At 43.6% G+C, this 18,661-nt stretch overlaps 1 protein-coding gene and 1 long non-coding RNA gene across 4 annotated transcripts in view; both read left to right on the top strand.

Annotated features, from left to right (window-relative positions):
- Positions 1-9,224, top strand: part of GOSR1 (golgi SNAP receptor complex member 1) — a 28,734-nt gene extending 19,510 nt beyond the window's left edge. For 2 of the 3 annotated variants that reach the window (XM_027690927.1, XM_027690926.1), the window contains exons 8-9: positions 5,161-5,243; positions 6,494-9,224. In XM_027690927.1, coding sequence (XP_027546728.1) covers positions 5,161-5,243; positions 6,494-6,618 — 208 coding nt within the window. In that variant the 3' untranslated portion in view covers positions 6,619-9,224. Of the gene's footprint in view, positions 1-147; positions 303-5,160; positions 5,244-6,493 lie in introns of those variants that run through there. The other variant, XM_027690928.1, reaches the window with a different exon arrangement.
- Positions 9,225-12,474: 3,250 nt separating this feature from the next.
- On the top strand, positions 12,475-17,818 carry LOC113971231. Its single transcript, XR_003535480.1, has 2 exons — positions 12,475-13,996; positions 17,663-17,818. It is a non-coding gene; the product is annotated as an uncharacterized LOC113971231 (long non-coding RNA).
- Positions 17,819-18,661: the final 843 nt, after the last annotated feature.

The following is an 18,661-nucleotide window of genomic DNA, read 5'->3' as shown; positions in this document are numbered from 1 at the left end:
AGAATGTGTTAAACCACATTAGTGTGCAGTGGTGAACCAGAAGTACTCAGTACAATTATGTCTGAAAATGTGGATACAATCCCACCACAGCCTCATAAAGATGCTTGTCAAACAGCACAGTTGTATTTGTTTTACTTTGTGTTCTAGTCTTTTCCTCATTAAAAACTTCTCCTTGCTTGTATCCCTGCTATTCCATGTTGAAAATGCACAAAGTTTGTTGGATTTCTTATTTGCTGCTGTCACCCTTGCATCATTTGTTATCTATAGTAAATGAACTTCTTGCTCTAGTTGTTGCCAAAAATATTCCACTTTTTTCTTTTTGGTACAAAAAGAGCCTGTTTAGCAACTACACTGAGCAGGAAATGTAGTTCCATTTATATCATCTTAATTCAATTCCACCCCTGCTGAAAACAGGGTGAGTTTTTTATTTTACTCTTTTTCTTGTGCCCCCCTGTAATTGGAAGTGTTGGGGTATGACATTAATTGGGGGTAAATCCTGCTGGTTTTAAGTGAATTTACCAGATGGAAGTTTACCCAACTGATCATTTGCTTTGTCTGTTGTAACCCAAATAAAAGAGGGAATTGTGCAGGAGAAGCTGTTTGAGTGCAGATTCCTTGAGTAAGTGAGATGTAATTAGCTAATTCTGGCTACTCATACTGCTCTGTCTTCAAGGTTTACATCTGCTGCAGCTCATTACTTATTTTTTAATTGAGCAAGTCAAGAAATCACATTTATTTCTTCAGGGGTTGTTATTAAGCAGCGATTCTAAACACTGGAAAGCATATTTTGGTGCGTGCAGAGGCTTTTGTTGACAAGCCACAGCCACTAATTGTGACCCCCTTGCTCTGATTTTCTGGGGAGAAGAGAACTGAGGAGCTTTTCTCATTCTCTGGGTGGTTCCTCCACAGAACAAACGTCCTTGCAAGGGAATAAACGGGCACCTGAGCTGCAATGGTGCAGCAACTAAAGCAATGAGCAGGGCTGTCGCTCCAGATGTGTTGTTATCACTAAACTTTTAATCAATTTTTTAAATGAATGACGTGGCCTGGGTTCTTACTGCAGCATATTTTCTTCCCAGAAGCGAGTGGGATGTGATACTTTGTACTGCAGTTCTTTTGGAACAGCGTTCGCTTCTCTTGGCCAGATTTAAATATAAGCATAGATTTTGCTTAATATGTTTGGTGTTCTCAGGTTTTCATTTTCAAACATTATCACTTCTTCCAAAATAGCAAACGATTTATTTCTTGTTTTCTAACAACTTGTATTTTTATGTTGGCTCAAGTTGGAATTTTTATGGTTTTGCATGTACAGTTTTGACAAGTTCTTAGGGGTTTATTGTAATATTGTTTCTGAGGCCTCATTCACTGATTTGTCAGTGTTTGTATATTAACAGATTGGACTGAAACCAGACCAAAACCATAGATTTAATTTTTAAAAAGTCGTCTTCTCATGTATTGGTAGTATTTCTTTAGGTTATAATTAGGATTTAATAAAAGAAAAAATTCACTTGCATTGAATTTTCAGAATGGAGAGGCTTGAGCCTTTTTTTATTCTCTCTCTTGAGTCTTCTCTCTTTTCAGAAGCACCTTGTCAGAGTGTCCAGGCAAAATCACTTGCATTTTACCCTTTTGTTTTCATCTCAGGCTTCATCAAAAGGCACAATAGTCTTTAAAGTAATTTGAAAGATTGTGTGTGATGCACGCACACATGTGCATATTTAAAGATATGAATATATATATATAGCTCTATTCAAAGAATAAGTGATGCAATCAGAATTTTTACCAAATTAAAGCTCGAGCTTGCATTTCTATGCACAGTCACAGAGTCCATTCCCTTAATCATAGACCTTGTCATGAATTTCAATAAGCAAGTATGATTCATGGCATACGAAATGAAGCAGAAGTTTCAGTAATATATGAATTATTTGATTTTTAATAACATGGCTCCTTCTCCTAGAGCTTTGTTTTAGTTCTTCATCGGTGTAGATGTGACTGATGTGTCTCCACGGGTGAAGCAAGGAGCTGATTTTGTGGTACATTTGCCTCGGTGACACACGGGATGGATGTGGCTGTGTGGGGTGAAACACCGACAGCTTCAACATTTCTCTGAGTCAAAACACTTCCAAGTGAGGCAGCATTAAAAGTGCATCTCTGCACATTAGACTTCTCCAACTGGGATAATGGCTGGAGGTGTTTATTACTCTGTGTTTTTATGCCAGCGAAAACAGCAAACTATGTACAAATATCAGTTATTTTACCTTTGGAGAGAAATGTGGTTGCTCACATACCCACAGCACTGCTGAACAATCAAGGGCAAACCTGAAATGGGAGTGAAATTTTGAGGAAATACAGCTGCAAGCACAGGAATTTGAGATCCTGCTGCTGATCTGGGGAAGAGATGGGTGGGTGTTTTATGGCTCTGGCTTTGGGGTTGCCTACAAGAGGTTTCTCCAGTAGCGCAGCAGCCTTGAATGTTGTACTTGAGCCGTGCTTTAATATTAAATATGGAGAGCAGCACAGATACCATCTGGTTTTAGAAACTTGGTTTACACCCAGCTCTAGTAGTTCCAGCCAGTGCAGCTCTGAGAACAGTTCATGCTGGTTTCCAAGTGAAATGTTAAATCAGGGCCATCTCGATTCCAGGAAGAAACGTTTAATCTTTTATCGTAAATGTTGCGTGCGAGTTACAAAACATCCGAAGAAGGTCGTGGTGATCTGGGGAGATCCCGGTGCTGAGCGACCAAACGGGGCCAATATTGTGAATGGGAAGAACGGGATGAATTTTTTAAAACATGCATTTGTCAGTGAAGCAATGGCTTCAGCAGCAAGTCAATGAACATATGTTAGGGATGGGAATGAAACCAAAACTGTCTGATGAAGGATATGAGGGAGCTGCAGTGCTTGAGACTGTACAAGACCAATCGCTGGACTAGTCCCCAGGAACTCTGTGTTTGCTGGTTCTTAAATTTAATAATCTGCTTTACAAATCTAGAGGCTTAGGTAAACCAGCTCGTGTTTTGAGTAATCAAATTATACATGAACAGCAGTGCTTTTTACTTGAATTTTGGCTTATTAATAGTAGCTAGAATCCAGTTAAACTCTTGTTCATGGATATCAAAATTACATTTCATTACTAGACCGTGTCATAATAAAAATGGTAATTACTCCAGTTTTTTTTCTTCAGAGCTCTTCAGTAAGACCCAACCCTTTGAGCTAAATTCTTCAAAATTTTGGATGAAAGAAATGAAGATGGTTTCAGTCTTGTAATATATAAACTTAAGCCATTCCATCCTGTCTTTTTCTGTGAGATGAACAGTCTCACTCCTCAGATGTTAAAGCAGGAACCTTGTGTTCCATCATCATCTATAATAATTATTTCCAAAGGCATTTTGGAGGTGGCTCAGGATCACTTTATATACTGGCAATCATCTTGTATTTTCACTTCTGTAAATGAGTGGATGTCTCAATGAGTCATTGGATGCATCTTATAAAAATAGGGGGCTCAATCCAGCAGTGCTTTGAGAGACACTATTAAAACCTCATCTGGACAAGCATCAAGTCAGTGTGGGGGTGGGAGTTAAGAAGCTGTAGGTTATTGAACAAGCTTTCCTGGGTGCAGATAGGAAATTTTCTTTTTTCCAACCTGATTCCTAGTAATTCCAAATTCCCTGAGTGCTGTGTAGTGGTTTTGTGAGTTTGTTGCTTTTTACTTTAGAGGACTAAAGTACCTGTATTAAAAACTTGTGTGTCTGTATCGGGTAAAATCAACATTTTACATTTTCCTGCCTGTTCTCTGAAATTACAGCTTTAATTCCCTTTTCTTGTATTTATATCTGTTGTATCATGTGGTTCCACTTTACTTTTATTCTTCCAGAACCTTTCCCCTCCATATTTAAGGCTCACAAACTTGTCCAAGAACTTGTTTTAATCATTTTTATTACTGTAGATAAACTCAACAGCAGTAGAGGTGACTTTTCTGAGTTATGATCCAGCCTTGTTGTATTTATGTCCTACTTTGTGTTTTTGAAACACATGCCAGCAAGCAGAGCAGTATTTGCCATATTTTTCCTCCTTAATCACTGTATCCAGAGCCCAAACTTGTCAGATGAGCACTTCCTTCTAATCTTCATTTAATATCTTATTTTTAAGATCACAACTGCTTTTTTCTGGCTTCTCAAATGTGTTAAATTTGAAATGGAAAATTCTGGTTCATGTTCCACCTGTGTTGTGTTCTTGTATTTGGATAAAATATGTGCAACTAGGGCATGTATTGGTAAAGAAACAGAGAATGGAAACTTATATACCCATGGAGAATATTTGTAATTGGGACTAAATCTCAGAAATGTGACCAAATCTGTTCTGTGGTGGAAGCATCATTTGCTATGACCTCACATCAGCTCCCTCAACTCCACCTTATGGAAAACAGTCAAGCTGGGCTTGCTGGGAAGAGACAATGCAGGAGAATCCAAGCTTTGCCCACTCACCTGCAAACAAGGAACAGCATCAATCTTGAGACAAAACAAGTACATCCCAACACTTCGTTGTGTTTAAACATGTTCAAAGACCTGATGGCTGCATGTCCCAGCTTGGTTGTCCAGAAACCTTTGGAGGGAGGCTCCTTGAGCTGTGTCTCAGTCTGCTCTTACTTCTCCTCAAGCAGCACATTGGCTTTGCAAATTGATTTTTAGTTTTGAGGCAGCTCTTATTTACATAATACTTGTGTGGCCATTGTATCCTGATGGCACACAAATCTCATGTGCTCTCTAGAGTGAAGGTGAGTATGGGGCTTCTGGGGTGAAACAAACTTCTAAATTTAAAACTTAAGCCAGAAGAGTTAATACTTTTAAGAATATTGCTTAAGAGTTAAGCAATATTCTTATATTGCTTATAAGGTTGTACCAGTTTTCATTGGGGCTGGAGGAGATCTGCCAAACCTGCCTGTTTCAAGAAATCTCAGTGTTTTCCTTTGTTGATGGCTTATATAAAGGAGAAATCATTTAAGTGTAAAAGATCGAGATTAATGGGAAAATTGTGCTTTCATTCATGTTGCTTCACCTCATTCATTGTCCTCCAAAGAAGCGTTGCCTGCTTGCTCTCCTCTTGTTTGAGCTGTGGATTATTCTTAGCACCAACAACTTGATCCTCTTTTTCTTTCTCCAGCATTGCCATGGCAACTAAAGAAAATATGACTTCGCAGAGGGGGATGTTGAAGTCAATACAAAGCAAGATGAATACCTTGGCTAGTATCCTTTCCTAAAAATTTGTGCTGCCAGTGCAGAAGAAGAGTTATGGTACAATTTTTCACTCTGTCATGTGGGGATCAGGGATGTCAGTGGCTGTGTAACCTGTCCTGCCATTAGTGGCAAACAGGCCAATTTTTCACCAGTCTCATTTGAAAACCTGACTGGAGCTTCTTAATGGGGAATGTGGTGAATAAGTTGGTTTTGCTCAGATTTGGGCACTGCAGAACGGAGCTTAATTTTCAGGTAGAGATCTGCAACAGCATTTTATGGCCATCCCTGCTGCATTTTTTTCTGTAGAACTGTAATTTCATTTCAGTTCTTGCTTTTTGCTTTCAGAAAAGCTGAAGCTTGCTGTACATCACTGCTTGCTCTGGTTCACAGCTAAGAGTATCCAGGACCTGAGGTTCCTCTTGTCTGTCACAGTCCTTCAGATATGAAAATTTTGTGGTGTTGGTTTCTCTTCACATTCTGTGCCATGGCTAAAGAATGTACCAGGTTGTCAAATCATGCATGTTTGTTGTTTTCCCACTTATTCCTTCCTTTCTGTCATAAGGGCATCGTTTGATCAGACTCATCACGTCCTGGAGAGATAAATCTTGGTAACCCATAAATTTCATTACAGTTCTTAGCAATTGACAAGAACACCAAAAAGAGTTAAATAAGCCTTTGGCCTTAAAAGATTCTTGCTTCTAAAGACTTGAAGCTCTGAAGCTGATTGTCCTGTTCTCAGTTAAAAAATAGATTTACATCCTCATGGTTTTACAGTAGGAATTCTTCCTTATGTGCTGTACTTGCACAGTGTGTGGCCATGAAAAGTGCAGGATTTGCTCAGTCAAATGCCTTTGGTTGTTCCCTTCACCAGTAACAGAATTCCATTAAAGAAATTCCACAGACGTTTTATGTAACTGCCCCATTTTTTTTTCCATTCTCATTTAAACACAATTATTAAAAGTAACTAAACCTTACATATTGGAGATTAAATACATTAAACACTGGTGATTTAGGTGATCAGGTGATGAATTCTGTGTAAATGTGAACTCTGAGCTGCTCCCTTTTCTCTGCTGGTCTGTAATCAGTGAACACAGTTGTAATCCTGCTCACTATCCATCAGGTTTTACTGCTCCTGCTTTCTCCAGCTTGGGAGTAATTCTGCATTTCTTGCAGTATTGGGATTTCCACATCCAGATTTTTAAGGCTTGCTAGTGAATTTGCTATTTGCTGGGTATGACCTTGACTCAGACTCCTCCCAGACCGGTTTCCAGCGGTGAACAGCCTGATTCAAAGGATCAACCTTCGGAAACGACGAGATTCCCTCATTTTGGGCGGCGTTATCGGTGTCTGTACCATCTTACTGCTCTTATATGCTTTCCATTGATGGATGTTTCCCCCCTGGACTCTGCTAAAACTCATCACCACCTTCCCTCCTCCCAGTCAAGGAAAAGTGAGTGGGGGAAGCGACAGACTTCCACAGCCTGCTCTCCATGGCTGGGACTGTCAGCATGATGTCTAGAGCTTATGATGGTAGACTGTGACACTGGGTTTGGGCTGAAGCTGCAGTGTTTCTCCTTCCCTGCCACACACATCTTTGGTTAAATTTGGTGGGATTTGTTTGTCTTTAGTTCCCTTTCTCCCTGCAAGGTAAGTAAATACAGGACGCTCACCAGAACTGGCAGAACAGTTTGAGTGCTCAGCGGTGCTGAGGAGATCCGGTGCTGGCTGGTGAGTGGAAAAGGATTGTTGTTAAATTTGCCTTGGGTGGAAACAGCAGGAAGCCTGTTTCCCTGAAATCCAATCCCAGTACTGAACACTATCACCCTGAGAGAAGAATATTGCAGCTTTAAGCCGTCAGGTTGCTTTACTACTAAATACATGTTTCTGTAATTCTTTATAACTCCTGGTTGAGATTCTGGTTATTTCTGCATAATCCGTGCTGTGAAAACTGTGCTTCACACAAATTCCTCGAAGTTAAAAAAAGAAGGGTTGTTACATTCTTTTTTTTTTTTTTTTTTTGCACAGAATATGAATAAAGTACCCTCTGAGGGGAGATCATAAGGTTTCTTGTGGCTTTAAAGGGACTGACAAGTCCCCCTTTGTGAAAAGGGAGCACAGTGACCAAGCAGCTGTTTACCCTGGTGTTCAGTCATCTGAAAAGTGACCAAACATGAGTTCACCTAAAGATATCTTTGGGGTGTAAATACTTTGATTTTGGCTGGTGTCATAAAGGTCTTTATAAAGACACGATGCAAAGTCTATATTGTAATTTAGGTAAAGTTGTTCTGATAACGCTGATATTTTTACACTGTAAGAAGGATATAATCTGAACTGTCAATTGGAAATGAAAATTATGATGGTTATACCTGAGGCAAACATATCTTTGTGCAAAGGGTTTGGACATAACTCCTCCTAGTAAAGAGTTGAATGTATGAACAGTGAAACAAGTATTACTTACCATTACCTGGGGAAGAAAACATGTTTTTTGGTCCAGACCTGCAAAAAGATTCCTGCTGTGTTCGTGTCCCTAAAGAAAGGTGACGTCAGGAGTGGCTCTGACGTTGCAGATTCCCCAGTTAACGGATTTTTCTGCTCTTTCAACAGCACTTTTCCATCTCTCATATCATAACCCAATGAATTCAGGCCGAGGCACTGAAATATCTTTCTAAGAACTTGATTAACTCTTTTTCACAATCCACTGACAGTGCTCCTAACAGATTCCATGTTTGCCATCACCCACAAATGTCACACAGTGTCTGTGTTCTCCTCTGGAACAGAGTCCAGCGGGACAGATGCAATTTTTTACTGCATTTTATAGTGTCAGTGAGTACCTGTTGGGGGGAGTAGAAACTTGTGCCTGTGTAGTGTGTAAAACCACACTGTTACACCCAGAATGTTTGGATTTGGAGGCTTCTTTGCAGACTAATAACTCTGTGCTAAAAAGTCAACAAAGGCTTCTAATCAGTCATCCTATCGTTGGGATTAGGAAGCATTTGGAATTAATACATGTAAAACTGTGGGGCTTATATTTTAAATAAAGGGTGATTATTTGGTTGATTTGGGAGTGTTCCTGCTTGGAGCTGAAGTGTTTATTAAAGGGGTTTATGAAAGAGCTCGATGGATAAAGGAGGTTTATTGCTGGATCTGCGTGTTGGGAGATCAAATCTTTTCTCCCTGATGCCTTTTCTTTGATTCCTCCTCCACCCCAAGGGACCCTGATCAGCACTTGTGCATCTGTTTAGGATTTGTAGGATTTGGTTGCTGTACAGTCGGCAATATAAGATCTGCAGTACCGGAAATAAGTTCATTTATTTAATCTTATAACAAGTCTTTTTACTGGACTTAACTGATTATTTGGTGCATATATTTAATCTTATTGTGTGAAAAAGCTGCTATGGGAAATATGTAGATTATAATAAATATGTAAACATAATTGATTTTTCATGTTATGAAAATGTTACGGAGGAACTGATATATTTTAGTATAAAATAATGGAAATGTGCTGAATTATCTCTGATAAAGCTTTACTGGAAATGGTTTCGGTGTTGGCAGCCCCTCCATGGTTTTTATTTGTGTTGGTTTTGAGTCAGTTTTGTGTTGAAAAGACATTTAATTACCCTTGGAGTTTTCCCTTCATCATCATGTTGTAGTCCCCTGGCAGTGTGAGCGGGTGTTGTGCTGTGCTCCCTGGAGTGTGTGTTTGCATCTGGCTGAGGCAAAGACTTGCTAATTCAGGAGGATCAGCCTAATAACTCATCTCTAATATCCTGGACCTGTGGTCGGAGCAATGGGCTGGAAAATGAAAACAATGGATTTTATAGTATTTAATCTCAAATCCCAAAATATAGGTTTGTGTGTCTCCTGTTGCTAAATATGTGTCCTCCAAGTTTTTCATTCTGTGTGGTTCCTCTTGCTCTAAGGGGAAAAAAAAAAGATGTGGTTAAAGAATTCTCATTTCTGCAATTCCTGCCAGAGCGGCAGTTTCGTAACTCAACCAGTCAGAACTGTGCTAAGAAAATTATTGCTGAGCATTGAAACGAAGGGAGAAAATCCATAATATTTCTGCAGGGCACATTTCCCACACACACACACACACTGTTTTTATATTTCTGCTTTATTCTTCCTAGTACACAAGCAGCTACTTCCAAGCTGGCCAGGCACTGGAACACAAGGGATGGTATTGATAACTTTGCCACGCTTCCCATGGATGGGAATGTTTTTACCCATGTTCTTTAGGCTGTTTCTTTACCTGTTTGTCTGATCTTCAGTCTCTGGTTGCTGGAACAGGGCAGTGGCTTTTGGGCAGCCCCCAGAACCCCGTGTTGAGGCAGCAGCTCTGTGTGTCCATAGCCTGGGGTGCAGCTGTGGCTTCTCCTCAGGGCAGGGCAGGAGTGAGGGGCAGGCAGGGCTTTGACCAGGCACTGCTGGGGAGGTGAGTTGGCCCTTCCTGGGAAGCCACAACATCTTTTCTGAACCAGTATTGATTTCAGGAGTATTGCATATGGAAGTGAGGGATAAATTCCTGCTGGATTCTCATGTCAACCAGAGTTCTCATTTGTAGTTTAGAAGTCCTTTCTTTGAATGGTCTTACGATTACTGTGAGAAGAGCCAGTTCCTCGCTGGATGTTGAAAGCGAAAGAGCAAAAGTGGATTTTTAAGTGATGTGAAAGTGTCAGATAAATTGTTGGCAGCCTGTCCCCCAGGGCTGTGTCCCCTGAGGTGCTGCATTCCCAAAACTACTGCCAAGGCTGGTCCACCACTTCTGATGGTGCAGCTCATTTAGTCACAACTGTTTTAACCCTAAACGTAGCAACTTGTTTCCCAAGATCACTTGATGCATAATCTTCCTATTTTTACTTTTTGTCCCAAAGCTTTCATTAGAAACAGGAAGGAGAGGTAACAGCTGTGTCACTGCTGAAGGAGGAAATAATTCTGAAACTCCTTTTGGCAGTGTTGAATTATGAAATCCTTCAGAGCAACGTGCAGGACAGGAGACTGCAGTGAGAGACACACTGAGCCAAAACTGAGCCTCCTTCTAGGTGACATCTCTGTGCCCTGCACCTCTCCTGTCACTGCATATCTGAACCAGTGGTGATGCTTTCAGCTCTGAGTACAGAAGCAGCTGTTGGTCTGTCTGGTACTGAGTGAGGAAAGCAATTAAATAAACACTCTAGACCCAAAACAAAACCCTTTCTCACAAAATATCCCAGACCTTGTAAGTGAGTTTCTGATTGCACTTTCTGATATTTTTCTTTTCATATACCTTCTTGGAACTTCTATTGTAACTGTAACTATTTTTGTTCTCACCTATTGTGCATTCTCTATATGTATTAAACAAAAAGGCTTTGATATGTAATTTAATAATAAATTAGAATTCTAAGCAAGGTGCTTGGTTCTTTCCCCCACTGACAATCTGCTTAAACCTAAGCTTTAGGGAAGATGCAGAGAAGATTCATTTCACCACTTTAGAATTGTCTCTGAACATATCAATTAGTGTGTTCTGCAGTTTTATACCAAATATCAGAGGTGATGGAGCATTTCCTGACCCAAAATGCTTGGTGTGATGGAACCTGGACTCATCTTCTCCTACCTGTGAAGGGGTTGATTATAGTCATGATGTTTATTCTTGCTGTTCTTTGGCAAGTGGAACAAGGATGGTTTTCTTTAGAGGTAAGTGTTAAAAATCTCTCTCTGTGAAGTTCTGTGTTCAGAACAAACAGGAGCCTTGTTACCCTGTGGTTTTCCAGCACTGCTGTGGTCTGCTCCACCTCCCTCCTCAGGTGTTCAAACGTGCCTGAAGGATCTGTCTGTACCTGGGGGTCTTGCAATCTCTGTAAAGATCTCAATATTTCAATGCTAAATCTTTCAGTGTCACTCAGTTTTATTTTCTCAGACCAGCGAAGCTGCCTGGCAGGTGATACCCGTCTGTCTGCGTGAGCCTCCGAGTGGAGACAGGGATTTCTCCTGGCAGAGCTGTCGTGCTGTGCCTGTAACGCTGCTTTAAAGCAGAGATACATTTCTGTATCCTTAATGCCTGCTAAATATTCAGGAGTGACCAGATGCTTTCCCAAGGGAAAGCTTTGACTGCGTGTTTCAAGCTAAAGAAGAAACTTCAAAAAACTTCTGGAAATGGAAAGGCAGTTCTGATTTCAGACAGTGGGAAGTGCAGTTTCTCCAGTTGTGGCGCTGGTAATAAGTGGTGCATAAAATTCCATCTTCGTTTGGATTAGAAAATAAATTATTAATGGCACTGAATCCTTTTTTCCAGCTCCCTGTGCAGTCAATAATTTATAGTGGCACAGGCGTACGATATATATTTTTAACCATCCGCCTCCCAGAATCCTGTTGTTCGTATTGAAAACTGCTGTCCTTCCTGACAGGCTCCGGCACAGTGGGTGTTCCTGCATTATGGATGAGCCGTGCTCTGCTCCTTCAGTCCTGGTGCCATTCCATGAGCAGATTTCCTGCTGAAAGGGAGCCCGAGCGCTCCATTAGAAATTCATACGGAGAGACAGGAGTGTCTTTGTTTTCCCCCTTTCTGCTGAACGTGGGCGATGTGCAGCTCCTTGGACTCGATTTTTGACTGTTTTAATAGCAAACCCTCAGTGTTTACACTGGGTATTCCCGTTTCCTGAATGCCAGCCCTTTATCCACCATCTCCAGGTACAGAAGCTGTGCTGCCAGCGCTCGTGCCTTGGCATCTGGGCTGTGCTCATTAAACACTCAGAGCCTGCTGTTGCCTTCATCTTCCCCTTCCTTGCAAGCTGCTGAGGCTGTTGGAGCGTGTGTGCTGCTGCTCATCCCTGGCTCAGTCCTTCCCTGTCGCAGCCCTCCGTGTTCTTTGTTCCTAATGGGACCCTGAGGCTTTGCTAACCCAGTTTTGAGAGCGCTGCGAGTAAGGCAGGAGGAGCCTGGCTGCAGTCAGAGTGTCTGTGCCTCTGAAACGGCATTTGCAATTCTCTCATCGTGGCTTATTTTCTGGTTGTCTTGACTCCTGCACCCTGTGAGCCCTCTGTCAGCCAGGGGTGTGATTTTGAGAGGTCTCCTGCGATTGTGGCCATTTAGATCTTACATCCTGTGTTGCTGTGCCTTGCTTTGCTCGCTGCCCATCCAGTTCTGCTCACTTCCCTCCTGGGTGTTTGTCTTCAACCAGACATTTCAAACACACGAATTTATTTTTGGTTTCATGATTTTTCCTTTCTTTTTTTAAAAAAAAATCCATCCTTACTTTGAAGTCCAGGGTGACTTGAAGCTTATCAATCAAAGCCACACCTGAAGAAAAATCACTGGTAACCACTTTGGTGCACGAGCACAGCATGGTGCTCTCCCACAAATGCTGTAAATAGGTAGGGTTTAGGTGTTGTTCTGTTTCTTTTCTTATCTTCCTTGCCCATACCCATCCGTATGATGCGGAATTCTTGGAAGTGGGAACAATATTATTACTCTTTTAGTCATTCTAAAGCTGCACTGAAAATAGAAGCTCCTCGCTGCAGGTTGCAAAGTCCCATTGAGCTGCCAGCTGTACAGTGGAAACTTCCCTAAGATGTTTGCTGGTACCTGTGCCCTGGGCATGTCATCTGCTACAGATCCCTCTTCCTCCAGACCTGTGCTGAGCTGGCTGCTTTCAGGGTGAAATGCTGCTGAAACGTCAGATTTTTAAGAGAACCTTTTCTTAGGACTCTGCAGGATGCTCAGGAATATTGCAGGTGTAAAAAGAAATTGTGAGTAGCTGGGAAAGTGCTGATCAGGTGTCCCTGGCAGGTCCAGCTTTAACACGAACCATAATTTATTACATTAAAAAGTAACTGGACCGTGCAAGGTCCTTGTCCCCACTGGACACTGGTGGGTACCTGTGTTGTGGTGCTGGACCAGTGGGGAATTCCATGAGTTTCCCCCCACTTTCCAGTGTCAGGGGAGGCTGGATTGACCTTGGGACTTCATCAGCCTGTCTCCTGGATGCAGGAGAACATTCAAGTGCAGAAGGGGGGGGATAGGTGGATATTTCCCTGCCATGCTTTAAATGGAGTTCCCTCTAGGTCAGGCGTGTATCACCAGTGCTAAATTTACTTCAAAATATTACTGAGGTGGGGAGGTTTGTGAGTCAGGTCTATAAAAGCATGCACTGCTTATGTAAAGAAATACAGCTTGGAAAGAGGCAGGAGGCTGGAGGGACTTGGGCTGCAGTGAGACCATTCCTGGTGTGTCTCTGCCTTCTCAACATAAATAGGTCTTTGTATTCGTGTAGCGACTGTGCCTTCAGGTTGTGTGTGTTCCTTACAGCAGGACTGAGGGATCTGCTGGCCAGCTCTTCTTCTGTTTCCAAACATCTCAGGAAATGTAGATAATTTTTCAAGCCCACGCTCTGGCTTAGATGAAATTGTTTTAAAATAAAAAACAAACACTGGGGGATGATCAAGTCTTGATGCTTCAGGGTTGCTTCAGGTGGAGTTGTGCTGCGGTGCCTCTGGGAGGGGAAAGGAGGGATGGGAAGGATGTTGCTGTGGGGATTTTGCTGTTTGGATCTCTTTCATTCATTCAGGTGCCCATGTCTGTGTGGTCTTGAACACGTGAGGTCCTGGAGTCAGCTGAGTCTGTGCCAGCAGAGCATCTCTGTGCCTTTGCCATGGCAGGTGTTGGCCACCCTGAACCACCACCACATCCCAGGGGAATGAGCTTCTCCTGTGCTTCCTCAGGGAAAGATATTCCTTAACTCAGCAGCCAAATTCCTGCTGCAATTGTCGTGCTGTTAATGCTCTTGGGAGGTGAGTGCTGGGCTCACTGTGGTCTGGGAGTTCTGGGCAGGGGAGGAAGAGCTGTTCCTCAGCTGTTCACTCGTTTTTTGGGGCACTTCAGCTTATACCCACTCTGTGCTTTGCAGTCAAGCATCAAGGTAAAAACAGAGCGTTGCTTTAAGGACAGCAGGTCTTACCAACATTTCTTTTGTTTTGTTGCTGCTTGCTGTGTACCTGTGTACCTCTGCAGACCAGTAACAAATAACAGTGCAGGGCATGAGGTGCTGGTTTGTTTTCCTGCCCATCTGGAATTGGCAAAGTGATCTGTTTGCATTAAACCTTGCTGGGAAGGAGGATAAAACACAGGTTTTATTAAATTGTACCTGAGACCAGATAACTGGAATAAATGCTTTGGAATCCGTAGCCTATAATTAAACATTTCCAAGCGGCAGCGAGGTGCAGCGAGCTCAGCAGAAGGAGGCATTTTGCTGGGAAGCCTTTGCTTTGTTTCACGCTGTGTGCTATTAAAGCAAACAACTTTGCAAGCTTCAGAAGCTTTCTGCAGCTCTGGACCCAGAATAGCATCTCACATCACAGCTAAGCTGGAAACAATGAGGGCCAGCAGTTGTCAGTTGGTTGGGTTTTTTTAGCATGTAAACTAGGTAGCTTAGCTCATGGAGAAATCCCCATTTCTCTATTTTAGGTGTTCTAGGAGGTTTCATCTTCCGAAGGATCCAGCAGTAAAGGAGAGGTCCTTGTTTAGAGCAGTGCCCTGATCTGCTGATGCAATTCCCAGGCTCTCCTCCGTTATATAAATCCTAGATCCTCACCATCTAATCCAAACTTTTGCAAAGTCTGTCAAATATGTCTTGTCCGATTAAAAAGATGAGTCTGAGATTGTGATAGAAACATCTACCAAGTAAGCTCATGAGGAATCCCCATCCCTGGAAGCGTTCAAAAGGCATGTGGACATGACACTTGGGGGCATGGTTTAGTGGTGAACATGGCAGTGCTGGGTTGGACTGGATGATCTTAGAGGTGTTTTCCAACTCCAATGATTCTGTGATAGCCACACTCCTGATTCCATGTCTCTCTGTGTGGATGCAGGAGCTGTGGCTGCATTGCTGCATTGCATTCGCACGGGAGCGGTGACAGCTGTGAACTGGAGGAAACATGCAGAGTCTTCATCTGTAAAGGGGTGAGATCTGCTTGATCTGGGTAGGAAAATAGGAAAACAGAGTCTTTTGGTACCCTCACAAAGTCAAATTCATTTTTTCTCTGCTCTTTTACTGGAGTCTACCAGGAGTGTGTTCAGGGAACCACGTATCTAAATTTCATCTTTTTTAAATCTCTGCAGCTAAGAAGCTGTTCTGTGAGCAGAGGGGGGAGTTTGGGGTGCAATCCATTCTTTTTTGGCCCGGTGTTGGGTGTTGCATCTCTGCAGACCAGGCTGAGCTGCACCAGAGCCAGGATGTTTGTGTGCTGCTCATCACAAGGACTCGCTGCTGCACCTCTGCAGCCCTGAGCTCTCCCACTGCCACTGCACCATGCTGCTGCCCCAGGGCTCTGGCTCCAGCACTTCCCAAATGACTTCCCAAGAGGCTCTGCATGGCTTTCAGCGAGCCCAAGGAATCCCTGAGCTGCTCTCTCTCAACAGCAGCCTGTGTTGGGAGTGAGAGAGAAAATGGAAATGTTTTCCCTGTGCTTTTAATTCATAGCTCCCGACTGGAGCAAAGTCATGGAAACCAGTTGAAGAACTGGTGGCCAACTTTTTGTCCTTTGCTTGAACCACAAACTCATGCAAATTCATTAGTGAAGACAAACATTGAGAGGTAAAGGGAGAGCCTACAATGTTTAGCAGAAAACGTATGCAACATGGAAATTGGATGTAAACCTCTTGCTGTTCCTCTGCGAATCTATTATACATGAGCCCATCAGAGCAGGGTATTAATAAAACAGGAGCTAAAGCACTTGGCTCTGCCTCCTCTTTAGCGAAACATCAGAGCCCAGGCTGCCTTTGAAGTCTGGAACTTGCATCTGCCCGGCTGCTTCGGTGACATGGTCAGGGTGCTCCGAGGGGAATCTCGCCACTGAAGGGGAATCTCTCCGTGGTGGGGAGGTTTATGTGAGTCAAATCCTCCTCCTCCAGAACAAAACCATTGCTTTTTTTCTGCTCAATCTCCTTGCTTGCTGAATTCTTTAAGCAATACACAAAGAAGGCTAAAGACGGTTTAAAGCAACCTCAGACATCACGTGCTGGGATCTAAATGGCTTTTGTTCCTCGAAAGCTTTCCCCACCGAGACCCCTCCATCCCAGCCTTTTGTTATGCACAGGTACCACAATCCCCTTTGCTTTGCTGGATAGTGGGAAGGAAATTACACTGGACTTCCTAAACATCTACATTTTGTCTCTTCATCAGGACAAATAAATGTGGCTCTTTGGACCTGCCCTGTAATCCCAGTTGAGTTGCCAAAGCCCTTGTGCAGACAGTGATGGCTCTTGCCCTGCTGGGTGAGCAGAGGCAGTGGGGAGATGCTGCAGTTGAGTAACACGAGCTTTGTGCATAGTTCAGCCTTGGTGTAAAACAGGAGTAGCTGTGGTGTGGTGTAAGTTTGGACCTGCATGGCTGTGAGTAATTAATCTTGGCTGATAGTGCTTAGAGGTTTGAGCAGCTGCTATCTGAGCCCTGGGGTGGGAAACTAAACATCAAGAGCACTGATTTAGGTGGTGTTACAGGGGGAGGGTGCTTAGGGGTAAGACCCAGCAGATCTAATTAGACTTACGGTTTTCAAAGCAATGGGGAATGGACACACCAAAGGAATAGTCTTAATTTGTTAAAAATGCCCTAGTGAGCTGCAGAGCTGGGGAGGGGGGCTAATGTAGTGTAAGAGAAGGGCTGTGGGATAAACAGGAAGGCTGAGCATGTTGCTGGTTTGTTGGAGGCTGTGGAGCAGCTCTGTCTCACTGGTTGCTTGGGCAGTGATGTACCAGGGCTGCCTGATCCATAGGAAACCTTTGGGACAGATCCAGTGTTGAGCCTGGCTTATAGGGGCTGGGCTTTGTGTGGTGGACAGCAGCTGATCTAGAAGGACTAATTACTGTTCCTTTGGTCAGCTTCTGAGCTGGATGTGAGGATAACAGATCTGGGTTTTGTGAGCTCACGAACATTTAATCTCCACCCTCTCTGAGTACCTGCAGGTTTTTCCTATTTATTCATTTTTCGATGCCCCCAAACCCCTACAGTTTGCATCCTTAAGAAGGACAAAGAGGCGTTTATCAAAATGACAGGCAGGCCAAAGCTTGACTGTGTCACATCAGAGGGGTTTGGACCACAGAGGTGGGTCTGTTCACTCTCTGCCTCACCAACACGGCTTTAACCACTTCCAAAACCACTTCCAAAACGTGGGCACAGCAAATCCCACAGCTGGATCTGTTCCCCTGCAGTGTTTGCTGATGACTTATTTTGTGGGCTCTGTCAGGGCCCCCCTGGGTGTTGGTGGCTCAGTGCTCATCGATGCCTCTGGCTGGTTCAGTGGGAAGCGACCTGCCCCTGCCTTGGGGGGAATTCCATGGGCAGGATGTGCTCCATGGGCAGGATGTGCTCCAGGCAGGGCCATTAAATCCGTTTGTTGCTGAATCACTCTGCACCTGCCAACCTCACAGGATTTACATCCGTCTTTCTCCATCACGGACAGGGACGAAAGTGGAAGTGCTGTGCCTGATGTCAGGGCCCACAAAGCTTCACTTTTGATCCCTGCTGCTGCTGGTGGCACCTGCCTCCCCATGTGTGTCCTGCTTCGCTGGGAGAGCGAAGGAATTGTCCTCAGGAAGCTGCGAGACTGTTACCTCTGGTAAGTCCTGCCCCGTGCTGAAGTCTGGACAGCTTGAGTGTTTGCTGCAGAGAGCTGTGTGCTACAACTAATTCATTGCAGACTTGGCAAGTCTTCTCTCCAGGCTGGGCTGGGTTGGGAGCTGTGTTGCCATTTGTTCCCGGAGGATGCCGGAGATGCACAGCGAGAGGAGAGAGTTGGGGTTCAGCTGAATGAAGGGGTTGTGTCCCTCAGCTTCAATAAGGACCAGTAGCCTTGACTGACCAGTGTGCTGGTACACACAAATAAACTCTGGTAGTGACCCCAGGTGGGTGTGACACACAGTCAACAGCCTTCCAGTCTGATTGGAAAAACTCCTCCTGGGAAAAGACCACAGCCAGTGGTTTTGATAACAGCTGAATTTCAACCCTTGGCTCATGAAACTTTGCAAGGGCCTGTTTCCTGGGAGCTGCTTGCATTTAGACTCTGTGAGAGGAAACCAAATATTGCTGTGCAACCCTGAAATCTATGCTTTTGCTCAATAGTTTTGGTTTTCCAGCAGATTAGGAATTTGTTCTTGGCTGGGCACCAGGCTGTTGACCTGCAGTGCCAGGGCTGTGTGAGAAGCAGTTCCAGGGACTGCTCCCCATATCCCGTCCTTGTGCCCTGCAAGGAAGGAGGGTTGATTTCCTTCTCTGGCTGGCAGAGACCTCCCACAATAGCTGTGCTTCCCGAGGTGCTGCCTGTCTCTGCAGCACGAGGCTGATCTCTCTGCACCTCTCTCTGCTCTGACTTGTGCTGTTTTCTTCTACTCTTTGCCTGTACATATTATTTGCAGCCCACTGCACCCAAAATACCAACTGGTTGCTCTTGGAGTGTGAAGCA

This window comes from Neopelma chrysocephalum, unplaced genomic scaffold (genome assembly GCF_003984885.1).
Source record: "Neopelma chrysocephalum unplaced genomic scaffold, ASM398488v2 Primary Assembly neopelma1_82, whole genome shotgun sequence".
NCBI classification, from domain to species: Eukaryota; Metazoa; Chordata; class Aves; order Passeriformes; family Pipridae; genus Neopelma; species Neopelma chrysocephalum.
The sequence above is the reverse complement of the archived record's forward strand: the minus strand, read 5'-3'. Positions and strand labels throughout refer to the sequence as shown.